The 14,092-nt window shown below is 58.8% G+C and overlaps 1 protein-coding gene across 1 annotated transcript in view; it reads right to left on the reverse strand.

Moving 5' to 3' along the window:
* Positions 1–14,092, reverse strand: part of SH3BP4 (SH3 domain binding protein 4) — a 60,599-nt gene that overhangs the window by 8,811 nt on the left and 37,696 nt on the right. The window contains exon 3 of the mRNA XM_081141773.1: positions 1,876–2,122. Within this exon, the coding sequence (XP_080997899.1) occupies positions 1,876–1,993 (118 nt within the window). The 5' untranslated portion in view covers positions 1,994–2,122. The remainder of the gene's footprint in view (positions 1–1,875; positions 2,123–14,092) is intronic.

A 14,092-nucleotide genomic window follows, 5' to 3' on the forward strand; every position in this document is an offset into this window, starting at 1 on the left:
TTAAAATTTTGATATTATCCGGCTGGGCGTGGCTCAGTGGTTGAGCATCAAGCCGGCCAGGGCTAGACCTGGGCTTTTAATCCAGGCCCTCAGGACTGTCTGACCTCCGGAGCCTGAAGTTCTTCATGATGGAGAAGAGACTCTTTATTCAAGGGGCCCTGGGGAGGATTAGATGAAATGGTGCCGGCGGGGGGCTTAGGACAGTGACGCTTGGCCCGGGGGGAGGGCTCACAAAATGTTCTGTCACAGTGGACACAGCACCCCCTCCTGTTTTATTCCCCACAACACTGATCACCACCCAATATTTCAGGCACCTTACGCATTTGCTTCAGTTTTGGGGGGGAGGGCTCCATCGCCCCATCAGGGTACAAGCTCCGTTGGGGGCTGCTCTGCTCACTGTGTGTCCCTGGCAGAGGGTCCAGCACAGCAGGTGCTCGGCCCATAGCCCCTGGATGACCGCTCCTGCAGTCTGGGCTGCTCACAGCAGACAGGGAGTGTCCACGCTACTGGGCCAAGGCGACGGCCAAAGGCAAAATGAGGCTTCCCCCTGGCTGTGGCCCCTACTGGAACATCACACACCCTGAAGGGAGGGGACTGAACAAAAACAGCAGCATAAAAGGGACTGGCTTCGAAGGGGAGGTGGGGAGAAGGGAGGTGGGTCAGGCTGGGGTCAGAGATAATATAAGACCTTCTCTCCCACTCTGTTGTCTGGTCACGGGCTCCAGGCCTATAAACCACTTCTGTCTCCTTGACACAGCTAATGAAAATGTCACATGAAAATTAGAACCAAATGAAAATTAAAGAAAGCCCGAGAGCTATTAAAATCTGGTTAGAATCCCTCGCAAGTTAAATCCCTATCATGTTGGCCCAGAATAATTCTCTTACAGTAATATTTTTAAAATTAAAAACGGAAGCTATGAGGTTGGCGTTGTACATAGCCCGAGACAATATATCCATGTAAATGATCACTTCAGTCTCACCCGGCTGAAGAACAGAAACGGTTTTACTTAATACTCCGAGCACTCTCCTTAGAAGGTAACAGATTTCACTCGAGGATCAGGCTCCTTCTGGTCAGCCCCCCCCCTCGTGAAAGTGGACAGTGGTGTGCAGGCCCTTCTAGGAGGGGCCCTCCATCAGGCACCTGCCACGGAGCGCCCAGGGCACCAGGCCGGGCCTCCATCCAGTTGGACGCAGGAAAATCCCTATTGAATTCCAACTTAATGAATTCTGGGGAGCGAGTGCTGCCCAGATCACAGCTGCCTTGATTTTAATGCAGAGCAGCTCCCCAGGCGTCAGGGACTCCCGGGCACTGGGCAACCCATTCCCTACCCTCCTGCCTCGGTCCTCTGCAGGCAAAACACTCAGCAGAAGCAGAGGACTTCGTAGCAGGTATTCTGGCCGGAATAGATCCCCACCTTGAAACGAGCTCACCATGGATGTGTGTGGAGCTGCTGGGCGGGATGCTGCTTAGGGCTGCATTTGTTTGCTCTCCTATGACTTCTTTGAAGCTACGACAGGGCTGAGTAGCTGGGACAGACATCATACGTCCTGGGACCCCGTCCCAGACAACCCTGTTTCTTCCCAGTGTTTCCAATAAGTCACGCTTCCCCCTAGTTTTCTGCGCCACCAAGCTTCCCACCGTAATGTCACCAAAACACATGAAGAGGGGAAACAAACACATTCTGCGTGAAGTTTCGTTACTGACGGGGAAAATTCAAAACAACCTCCCAACACACGAGCGAAACAGAACAGACACGTGGTCGCTGTCCCGGGGCTGGATTCATAACCCGCCGGAGCTCAGGGCTCAGATGCACTGGTCTGAACGTGAACCCGGCCGCCGAGGGGCCCCGACCCGGGTCTGCCCCCGGAGCTCACCTTTGACATCGTTGAAGCTCGATTCGGAAAAGCCCTCGCTCAGGTCGATCAGGGTCCCCTCGGACTTGCAGCGGGGGAGGCCGCTGGAGTTGGCGGCCCGGATCCGCTGAGCCGCCATCCTGAGGCTCTCCTGGGGCGGGGCGGGCGCGGGGGGCTGCTAAGGCTCCATGTCCCCTCCTCAGGCGACTCGGCGTCTGTCTCAGGGCACCATGCTGCCCGGCGCCGGCGGTGCGAGATGCCCTTTCTCCTGGAGGGAGAGGAAGAAAAACGTGTCCCTTGAGCAAGTGAAACACAGGTTAAAAAGTAACTTGACGGGAAGCGGGAGCCTTTCTTTCAGAGGCTAGTCCCATCCGCAGACCCGTGTCATTCCCTCGGCCCCGAGGGCAGAGCAGGCTCCCTCCCGGGGTCCCGGGCACAGGGCCGGGCAGTGTCCCTGCCGCGGTGGGTGCCTCCCTTCCCCGGGCACAGTGGGGTCTGTGAGATGGGTTCTAGCACCGGGCTGGCCCTTTCCCTACAGTCAGAGAAGGCCAAACGGGGTCGGTGCAGCCCACGCCGCTGGCTCCAGGGTTCGAGGGCTTGGAGAGGGAGGGATGAATCTCCAGCTGCCCAGGCAGGGGCTGGGTCCGCGGTAGGAGCAACCTCGGCTGTGGCTCCAGCCCCCAGGGACAGGGCTTAGCATAGCGCCTCCGAGGGGGCACGCTCCCCGCCTGCACCCTCCTTCAATCCTCCCGGGACCCCAAATAAACAGACAATCATAAATAGAACATGCAAGTGGCCATTCGTATATATGAGGCATTTTCGTGTAACTCGGGCAGGGGAGACCCTCCGTTTACTGAGCCGGGCGGCGTCGCTGAGCGAGCAGAGGAAGGGTGGGTGGAAGGAACGCGGGAGTCGCGCCCGGGGCCTCGGCCCTTTCGGGGAAGGGACACCGGGCACCTGGGGGTCCTGGAGATGAACGAGCACCGGACTCAGGAAGAGCACCAGCTAAGAGCCCATTTCAAAGCACTGGATTTCACCTGCTCTCCAAGAGGAGCAGGCAGACACGCCACGGCTGGCCACGGCTGGCCACGGCTGGCCACGGCTGGCCCGCAGCACTCAGCTGAGAGCGCCCTGCGCACAGGCGGGCTTCATCCCAGTGCGGCCGGGTTCACGCAACCCAGTCCGAGGTCCCTCCCTTATCTGAAGGCACCCTGAAATGCAGCTTCTGACCCACGTGTCACCTTTACTAACCAGAGGGACCTGGAGGGCCTGACTCCACCCTCTGCAGCCCCTGTGCTGTGGTGACAGCTCAGCCCACCCACCGTCCCCTTTCCCCCGGCTCTGCACGCGGCGTCCGGGCTGCGGGCCCACGGTGGGTGAGCGAGCGGCCCCAGCTTTGCATCCACACTGGGCACCTTGTGTTCAACACTGAGCTCCGCTAAGCCTCCGTTTTCCTATCTGTAGCACGGAGTGGGGAGGGCATCGTCCTGCTTTGGCTTGTGTGAGGAATTCATGCTCTATTAGAACAGGAGCTCCGTGCCGCTGTGCTCGCACCCCGGGCATTCGCAGCCCTGGTCCTGGCGTGGGGTTTAGTCTTGCCCCGGAGACCCCAGGAAGCCGCAGAAGGTTCCTGATTGAGAAAGAGAACTTTGGCTGCAGATGAGAAGGGGGGAAGCAGCAATGCCGTTATCTCTGAAAATGACTGACGCAGCTTAGGGGGCGGATCGCAGGTGGATGGCAAGGAGAGGGCACCTTGGGACCAGCCCTGCCATCCTCCAAGTCCGTCCTCAGCCGACACTGTGGGTGAGCCTGACGGGGCCGAGTTACCTGGGGCGGGGAGAGTCCTGGCCAACAGCTCGCTCGGGCACCTGCAGGACCCGGGAGCACCGGGAGGAGCCTGCAGGTTGGCGAGACGAGATGAGAGAAATGCTCCAGAGCGACAGATTCCTGGCTTCCAGGGGGCGGCCAGGGTGAAACCAGGGCGTAAGGGCTGGGCAGAACGAATCACAGACCCTGCAGTGTTTGGAGACTGATCATCATTTTTGTTTATTATTGATGGGGGGACAGAGTTATGACCCAGAGCCCGGGGAGAGACAGAAAGTGTTAACAGCTGTATGCAGAGATCTGCTTTCCTTTTAAAAACACAAAGATACCCTCACAGAGGCTGCCATTCAAGGGACAGATAAGCCACCAACTGTGCAGCCCTGGCCACTTATCAGCCGGAGCGCAGCCAAAGCGCTGAAGTCCCACTCCCTGGTGGCCAGAGCGCCGCCTCCCGCTGAGCGTCAATGCCGTCATTCATGCTCGGTCTTCCACGGGAGGGAGGGGGCGTTTCGGCCCGTGGAGCTCAATGCCCTGGAGAAAGTCCAGAATGTGGCTTCTTCTCTGGTGGCAGTGGGAGACGGTCCTTAAACAAAGTCCCAACACCCACCAGCACCTTCATGGTGAGCACCGGGCACTGTCACCATTTGGAGATGGGCAGCTGGCCCTGCTGGACCAAGCCTGGCAGGCTCCGGGCCCAAATACAGTCAGGCGGGGAGCCCTGCACCTCCACCAACTGCAGAGTCAGGCATTGAGGGTGCCTGGGGTCACTTGCCCAGGTAAGACTCCAGGAGGCACTGGGGTCTCCCCAAACCCACAGGGATCACCAGGCCTTCCTCACCTGCAGCCTCTCACAGTCTCCATCAGGGCCCTGAATTTTCGCAAAGCTCTCCTCTCCCGTCGGGTCATACCGGCTCAAAACCCTCAGGGGGTTGCTTGCTGCTTTTAAACCAGCAAAGTTCAACTTTTCAGGTCTATCCGCAGCGAATTAAGGCCCACGCTCACTCTACTTCTCAAGCGCCCACGCTCCAGCCTCTGCTCCAGGACACAAGCCCTCACCTGTGCTGCCAGGAAAACCTCTCTGCCTCTTTGTGCCCCACCCTCCCCCCACAGCACTGCAAACCCCGGTGAGTCACCTGCTGGCGTCAGATCTGCAGTCAATGTCCCCAAGCCTCAAATTCAAGGCTTATGAGCTCATGCGCCGCACCCCTCAAACCAGTCCTCCCTTTATTAGAAAAGTGATGTCGGGAGAAATGACACAATCTGCTTTATAAGGAGTTCTCGAAGGTCCACTATGCTATATTTTACTGAACATTACGTTATGACGGCAAATATGTGTATTTATAAGTATTTAAATATATCACTATATTTACTATACATTATACTATTTTCCCTATTTATTTACTGTTACACATGGGCATGGTCGGGGTCCTGCTCAGCTGACAAGTGACCCCTGAACCTGGACCTCAGACCACCAAGGGCTCAGACTACTGAATGGCATCTCGAACCTCCCAGGTCCAAACCCAACTCTGGGGTTTGCCCCAAACCTCCTCTCCCACTTTCCACCTTCGCCATCTCCGTGAATGGTTGACTGGCTCATTCCACTGCCCACCCGCCCCCTGCCTCTTGACCCCTGACCTGAGTGGTCTGGGCAGTAACCCAAGTGGAAAGGTGACACGTGACTGGTGTCCCCTTTCAGGCACTCCCTCCCCTGCAAGAAAGGCCCAGGTTCCGGTTACAGGAGAGGACCAGCCCCACACAGAGAAACTCAACCCTTCCCCGCCACTGGGGCACTTCTCCTCTCAGCTGCACAGTCCCACCTCCAGGACTGTCGGTGTCCACTTGAAGCAGGAGACGGCTGTGCTGTCCCGTGTCCCCAAGGAGGGCACGCCCCATTGAAGGTACCAGGATGCCCTGGCCTCCTTGACCACTGTTCACTTGGATTCAACACCACTGAGTTCAGCTTGGGGGGATAGCGGTAGTTGTCTGGGGCCCCCAACAGGCCATCTGGGTCAGTCATGAGGCCTGTGTGCAGGACCATGTGCCCTGGTCCCAGAGTCTGAGAAAGGTGGGTGTCTCCCAGGCAGGTGCCACATTGCCTTGGTCAACAGCCACTGAGCACCTACCTCTAGGATGAAGGCTGTGTCCACACAGGGGACATAGGACACATGGAGCAGCTGTGGTCAGAGAACCACGTCTGGGAAAGACTGTAAGACTCAGAGGGGAATGAAGGTGCTCACACACACACACACACACACACACACACACACGCACGCCGATCCTTATCTGCTCACCCAAAGCTGGTGACTCGAAACCACCCACAGGCTCCACGGGGACAGTGGGCAGGACCCTGCAGCTCTGGCCTGCCCACTCGGTGCCACTCCCCACTCCCTGTTTTTACTGTGGAAAGTGTGAGGGCTGGGCGTGGGCACAGTGACTCGGGACGTTTTCTCAGGCCTGTGAAAGTAAGAAAGTCCGGGTCTGTAGAATCAGAGGGTTGTGGTGCGGGGCAGGGAGGGCAGGAGGGTCTCTGGGGCCTGAGCTTCCGGCTACCTGCCTCCTCCCTGCAGGCAACTGGACGACCAGCTGCGGGGTTGGTCCTCCTGGGTGTGGGACCCATCCCATCACCTCCTCGGGGAAAGCCAACAATCTAGGGCTCTGCGGAGGCACCCCCCCGCCCCCAGTCTGCAGACAAGAATCCGCAAGTCTGGTTTGTCTCCCCAGGCCCTCACGCACTAACCCCACCATGTCTGAATCATGCGCTAACCCCCTCCAACGTCTGTATCGCGCTTTCCTTTGCCTGCCCTGTGCTCTTGCCAAACACAGCCACAGTTTCTTTGACTTGGCTCAAAACATCCCCCAGTCGTCTCCCAGAACCTGCTGTCCTTCTCCCCACCCCACCTTCCCGAAGACCCACAGGCCTCCCAGTTTCTCCTACATCAAAACCTACCCATCTGAGCGGGCCCCGGTCACACAGTGCCTTTGCAGGTGGGAGCCCGCCTCCGTCCTGAGCTCTCCTGAGATGCACCTGTCATTGTATCTGGGCATTTACTGCTTCGGTCGCAAGCATCAGAACTCACGTGACGACTCTGCAGGTGCCAGCTCAGTTCCCTGACACTTGGCTCCCCTATCTTTACAATTTCCCAGGAGCAGACGCAGTGCCTGGCCTGAGTCGGGGTTTGCCGTCACCTGTCGAATGGACAAATGTCTTGTTCAAACACTTACTCAGGCCCAGTGCCCTGGGGACCACCAAAGACACAAGGGAACGCAGGACCTGGTCCCTTCCCTCCACTGCTTGTCATCTGGCTGAGACAACATACTCGAAACTGACACCGAGAGGAGAGAAAGGGGCGGGGTTTCCACCGTGTCTCCTGGGCACGCAGGAGACTGGGCACCTCGGGTGGCCGTCACACCGCTTGTGCCGAGGTGGGCACCCCTCATCTGTCCATCACCCTGCTGCTGCAAACCGCAGGCGTTCAAACACTGACCAACGGGCAGCACGTCGCCTGCCTGGCGAGCATGGGACCGGGTGGGGTGTTCATCACGATGGGGCCTGTGGTCTGCCCCCGAGTCACATGGGGAGGCCTGCCCACCATGTGACAGAGCTGGCAGCAACAGGCTGAGGAGCGGGATCTTGTGATCAGCCCAGACCAGAACATTCCTAGTCCCCGGGCAGCGACTAGGGAGGCAGAGCAAGATTCTCTGCCGAGGTTCCGGCAGCTACGAGAAGAGAGGCCCATTCACGTAACCAGGGCCGGGCAGGGTCAGCCGGCCCGCCCACCCGCCCGACAGGCATCGAGGCTGCGAAACCAGCCCTCGAAGGATTTGTGGTTTCTCAACATTAGTCACTGATATCCTGTGGTCCTTCAGAAAAACACACACAACCAAATACTGTTTATCGTTCCCTTTAAGCCGAGTTAAGTTTGTTTCAAGGCAGTTCTTGAAGGCAGCTTTCCATCGCTTTAAAGGAAGCCAGTCTGTCGGCCAGACAGACTGACATACCTTCTCTAGCGCACGTACATCAACTTAAACGTTTTTTTAAAGTTCTGCTCGGATGCCACTCTGAGAAACGCAGACCCGGCCAGTGCCACTCACTTTACAGATGAAGGGACTGAGGTTTGTTTGGTTTTTACTGGAAGGGGTTTTCCCCAAGGTTCGTTTGTGAGACTCAGATGAAAACACGAGGGTCACGCGAGCCTGAGAGGGAGGCAGCGCCGCGGGTCCAACGCTGCCCAAGTCAACAGGCCACGCCCGAGGCTCCACTTTGGGACAGGAATTTAATACCGTGAGGACACCGGGAGCTGCTGGAACCAGAAGGGACCTGGGGACGAGCGAGAGCCCTTGCGAGGCTGCACAGAGAACCAGGCCAACGGTGCCGTCGGAAAACAACCAACAATCACAAGGGGACGCCCGACGGACTGACCCAGGCTGTCCACGGGCCTCCCGCGTGGCTCGGGAGAGCGGACGGGGTGAGGACCCCCCCCGGGCATCCTCCCCTGCCTTACAGGTTTGCTACCTCGCAAGCAGTTCAGTTTTACCCACCAGTTTTTCGAGGGCCTGGCGGCACCCGGCACAGCAACCAACCAGCGAAATTCAGGGAGTGAAGGAATGAATTTCTTTACCACCTACCACGCCCACGAATTACTAACCAAGACGTCTAGAGCACTAAACCGATTACAAATCTATACACTTCACCAATATTTATTGAGGAAACGAGAGGATATGTTCTGTGCCTCCTCCCACACCCCTGCCCCTCAAATATGTGTCCTTGGGCAACCCAGGATCTAGATAAAGTGACTCAGCCACATATTGCTCACAGACGTGCAGAAGAGAGGAGACGACTGAATTATCCTTCACAGGGCTGAGGGTGTCCCATCCCCGTGGGGGTTACAGCCACCAGGCCCATGTTCTGGTATTTCACAGGATGGAAATTCCACACCCCACGATACTGAGAAAAATTAAACCCACTGATTTTACAACAAAATCTTATCCTACTTTGTTTTAAAAAAATGTACATTTGCTAGAAAAAGATGACTGAATTTCACACTAAACATGGACGTTAATTCGGTCTAGGTGGCGGGGACATGGGTAATTGTCTTTCTGATCTTAATTTTCTTAAGTGTTCAATTTTCTGTAGTTTAAAAATGCATTTTATGAAATAAACTTCCATTCTTATTTGCCAACAACCAGAAACTGTGATTCCATAGATAAAAGTAGGCCAGGTGAGGGGTTGACTGTGAGCTCTCCCGGAGGCCGGACGGGGCACTGAGAACTCTCCCGGAGGCCGGACGGGGCACCGAGGACTCTCCCGGGCGCCGGACGGGGCACCGAGAACTCTCCCGGGCGCCGGACGGGGCACCGAGAACTCTCCCGGGCGCCGGACGGGGCACCGAGGACTCTCCCGGGCGCCGGACGGGGCACCGAGGACTCTCCCGGGCGCCGGACGGGGCACCGAGAACTCTCCCGGGCGCCGGACGGGGCACCGAGGACTCTCCCGGGCGCCGGACGGGGCACCATGACCTGTACTAACTGATCCCAGTGCACCTCAGCCCGGCCCCATTCCCGCTGTAACTTGGGAGGTCATTCACCACTAAATGGAAATAAAAGGTACGCCCATTTCTCCTGGGCTCATAACTCCACTAACTAGGAAACACGCGTACCTGACTGCGGCGTTGGGATTTATAACGAGAAATGCTTATTTGGTGTAAGTCCCATTTCTGGCCCTGAGCTCCTAAAACCCTTGGCGTCTCCTAAGTGAGGAGAGCCAGAAAGCTGTCTGTCATGACGGGAATGACGTGACTTTGGAATTGCTCCTAGATCACCTAAGGATGGGGCCGGTTGTCCCAAGAACCAATCAAGTGGTTAGAGCAGCAATTTTCAGTGGCAGGTGTGTGTGCCGCAAGAACTAAAACATGCAACGCCTGAGTATCGAGTCAGGGGCACCGACCTCTTTTCTCTTAGATTGTCGAATAAAAAAAATGACAACAGTCAACAGCACAACAGCTGTCCGGTGTGAACGAGTCAACATGATACCTTCCCCCCATCCCGCTCTCTTAGCTCAGTGCCGACGGTGGTCAGAGACGCTCCCCTGCCCGGCCTCCTAGGCCCAACCAAGCTCTCCGGACCTGTGAGGACCGGGCCCTAAATCCAAGGCCTCCAAATTCCCCACTATCTGCATGTTCTTGTTTCCTGCAAAAAAACCCACATTCAGCAGCCACGGTACCATCTGCTTCACCGCCCGTCTCCCTCCCAGCCCCCCACGCCAGCCGTCCGTGTGCTCGCCGCTGCTGGCATGGGCCTGACCTCCTGCCAGGAACCCAACCTCAGCAGGCTCGCCAGCCCGCCGCTCCCCCACCCGGGGCTCCTCTGCCTCCCCTACGTGTGGCCAAACCCATCCACCCTCCGCGTCCTCCCTGCTCTGCTGCGCTGTCGCTGACCGCCCCCCCCCGACCCCCAGCACAAAGCCACGGAAGGGCCGCAGCACCTTCTGGGCGCTGCACACGAGCTCCTGTCCGGGCACTGCCTCCCCTCTGACCCCCCGGGCCCCCAGGCCCAGTTCTCTGCAGCCGCGCACCGAGCTCGGGCAGAAGGGCCCTCAAAGTGGCGAGTCCTTCATTCGCCGCAGGCTCAGGCGCCCAGGTGACGTGAGCTCTGCTCATAACGGGCACCTCTGTCCTGAGTGACCCCCGGAGCCTGCACTGTGGGCTCACTAACAAGTGGCCTCTGAAGTCTGGGCCCCGTGCGCGGCCTGGGAGGCCTTCGACCCCGGGTCCTGGTGCGGTCACTGCTGTGTGAGTCTGACTGAGGCGTCTCCTGGATGTTTATCCGCGAGACCATGTGGACACACAGGCAGGCACCTGGGAAACCTCAGGGTACCAGGAGAGGCCAGGAGAGCCGGGCACAGAGCCGCCCCGTGGGCACCCCGGCCCAGCCAGCAGGGCAGGTGAAGAAAACCGCGGACGTGGCTTGGGACGAGGCCAGGTCTGTGGGCACATGGATCACCGGTTGTAAAGCAAGAACCCTCTTCTAGCGGAGTCAGTCACACGCCCCACTCAGACTCGGGGGACACACACGCATTTGGAGCTTTCTTTGTGTAATACACACACATACAGACACACACACAGGTTCCGGGGCCTGTTGCCGGAGCCCAGCTCAAGGACCAGATGGATCAGCTCATGTCTAGACAACCCCGAGAACACAAGCTGTCCCTCCACCTGTCTGGCTGGGCCCACGTCAGCCGGCGCCTGGAGACCAGCGCCTGGGGGACCCCAAGGCTGTGCCACGGCGGTAGAGCTAACGGCCACATTGTGGTTTTTTAAAACGAAGTGTAAATAAACAAACCCTGTGTGAACCACCGTTTCCCCCCAGCTTCTGCTACGAGTCTGTACCGGGCAGAGATACGAAGAAGTGGAGCCGAAACGCCAGGGTTCCCGCGGGACAGGGAGTGCGGGGGCGCTGCACGCGGGCTGTGCCCTCCGATAATTCCGTGTCCCCCGGAGAGGCACGTGAACAGGGAGCCAGCGGGACCTGGAGCCGGAGGGCACAGCCGGCACCCGGGGCAGCCGGAGCGCCTCTGCTCTCTCCCCAACCAGAGTCCCTGAGGACAAGCATTCACAGGACCGAGAACCACGCGCGGAAGGAGAGAGGGGCCTCCTCCAGTGCTTTCTGTCCCCTGCCTCACGTGGTCACGGCTCCCACCAGATGTCCCGCCCACTGCCAGTGACACCTGGTCCCAGGCGCCACTTCTGCAGGAAAGTCCCGCCCACTGTCAGTGACACCTGGTCGCAGGCCCGTCCCCTGCAGGAAGGCTGCGTCCTCCATCACGCCGCCTCGGCCTAGAAGCCAGCAGCCCGGGGAGAGGCGCCGCCTTCCCAGCAGGGGCTCCGGGAGGCTGGACGCTGGGCACCTTCCCTTCAGCTGATCAACACCCCCAGCTCAGCCCTGCCCCACCGCCCCTGGACACAGCTCTCACTGGGGGCTCGAGGCGCCCCCTGGGGCCACACGTCCTAAGGGCTCACTCCCATGTGCTTCTCACCTGGCAGCTTTCTAACCACGGGCAGCTCTGTGGGTGTCTCACAGCACCCCTGGCTGATCCTTCCCGCTTCCCTTCAGAGATTTCTCGTCCTTAATGTCCCCAGTGTCTCCTCTCCCTTCTGCTCCTCACCTGGGGCATCTCCTAGGTGCCAGGCCACAGCCAGGCCACCCCAGGGAACGGGGCTGTTTAGTCTCTGCGGTGCTCGAGCCCGTATCTCCAGGGCAACCCTGGCTCCGCAGCACCATGCACACAACAGCTGCCCCCAGGCCCAGCCTCACCTCCACCCCAGCCTGCCTGCACCCCACATCCCCATCCTAGCACAGGGCACCGCCCAGAACCACTCATCCCAGATGCCTCCTCTCCCCGCCAGCTGGTTCTCCAGCTGAAACAGCGGACTTTCCTAGAAAGCAGTGTTTCCGAGCCTCGGCACCACTGGCATTCTCAGGGCCTGGTCATCTTCCTGTGGGGGCCGTCCTGGCATCGCAGGATAGCAACCCAGCCTCAACCCACCGGGTGCCAGCAGCACCCCCAACCCCAGTTGTACAACCAAAATGTCTCCAGACATTGCCAGATGTCCCCCGCTGACACCAAAGGGCCAGACGGCAGCTATTTTAGGCAAGGTGGGCCATTTGGTCCCTACAGGAACCAGTCGCTCTGCCTTTGAAAGGCAAACACGCCTGGCAGGTGAGGGGTGCGGCTGGGGTCCAGTAAAACCTCCCTCACAGAGGCAGGCACAACCGACCAGCCTCCCACCCTGGATGCTGGCTCACCAGACCGACAGCCCAGGTGACAACGAGAAGTGAGGTCGCCCGGAGTCCAGGGACCTGTGGCTTTGAGCATCCTGCAGTCCTGGCTGCCCTCATCCCGCTGGCTTCCTTTCTGTAATGTTTTAGTACCAATTAAAAATCTATTACAACTAAAAGGGAATATGTTTCCCCTAAACATGAGACTCCACTGACTTCTGACGGGTCCATTTTTACCAAAACCCATGAATTTAGGTGCAATACCTCCAAGGCAGCAAGCGGCCCTCCTGAGAATTTCTGAACGTGTCCAACCCCAAGGGAGGGAGGGAGGGAGGGAGGGAGGGAGGGAGGGAGGGAGGGAGGCCCTAGTGGAACAAAGCAGGAAGAGACAAGGGTACCCGGCTGGGCTCCCCACCTGCCACCTGCTGTCCATTCCCAGTGGGCCCCCAGTGGGCAGAGTCGGGCCAGCACTGCTGAGCCTGGAGGGGCACCCTTCTCAGGTTTCCTCACATCCGCAGCCAGGACAGGATTAGAGGCTGGAGCCTAGGCCTGGGTGCGAGCAGCTGCAGGGACTCGGCAGCACTCGCGCCCCCCCCCCCCCCAGGGACACAGACAGGGCACAGACACAGCCATGGGATTCCAAGCCCTGAAAGGAAGCTAAGTGGCTGGGCACAGGGCGACCCGGGTGGGCCACCCAGCAGGCTGCGTCCCTCCTCTCCCTTCCCGCCCCCACATTTTGCCTGTAAGCTGTGTTAAACCTGCAGGCCCTGGAGCCAGGGGGTTCAGTAAACATTCCCTCCTCCAACAGATGCTCCAAAGGCAGAGCAGAACAGGGTGGTCAGTCCAGGGCCCGGACACCGGGAAGCGGAGCGTGTCAGGGGCCCACTGGGCCGGCGGTTCCCCAGCTCAGAGGACTCGGGGCCTGTGAGTGCAGGTTCCTGGCCCTGCGGCGGCCTGTTCACGGGGTAGGGACAGGCTGAGCTCTCATTCAGAGTCAAGACAGAAATGGGATCATGCACTCAGTTTAGCATCATTTTACAAGAGCTTTTTAATAAAGAGACAATTTACAGAGGTGTGTGGGGGTTGCAGGACGGCAGGGGTGAGGGGAAGGGGGGCAGTGGTGACTGGAAATTGGGGAGACAGGGACCCTCAGTCAGAGGAAGCAGAGACAGTCCCAGGCTATGCTGCAGGGAGGGACACCCTGTTCTCTCCCTCCCTCTGTCCTCTCCGCTGGCTGATCCCACCAGGAGGTAAGGGAGCCCCGCCTGCTCCAGTCCTTCAGATCTACCCACAGGAGGTGCAGAGAGGGTGCAAGGGACAGAGGGACAGACCAGCAGCAGCCAGCACAGAGGAGGTCCAGGAGGTTGTTTTCTGAAAACAAGCCCCCCGTGTGATCTTGGTGCAGGTGACCAAGAGGCCACACCTGGAGAAACACCTGGGCAGGTGTGCTGTGGACACCCCCTCGGTGAGCAGCACTTCCTGAAGGTGACTCACTGTTCCTGGCCCTGCTGTGTCAACACGCAGCCAAAGGAACTTACAGAGACAACCGCAAACTGGCCTGTTCGACAGACACCCAAGCCCGTCCACGCCACGGGGGATGTTCACAGCAGGTCAACACCAGCTCGGGGAGACTTAAAAA

This window comes from Miniopterus schreibersii, assembly GCF_964146895.1.
Source record: "Miniopterus schreibersii genome assembly, chromosome: 7".
Taxonomy (NCBI): Eukaryota; Metazoa; Chordata; class Mammalia; order Chiroptera; family Miniopteridae; genus Miniopterus; species Miniopterus schreibersii.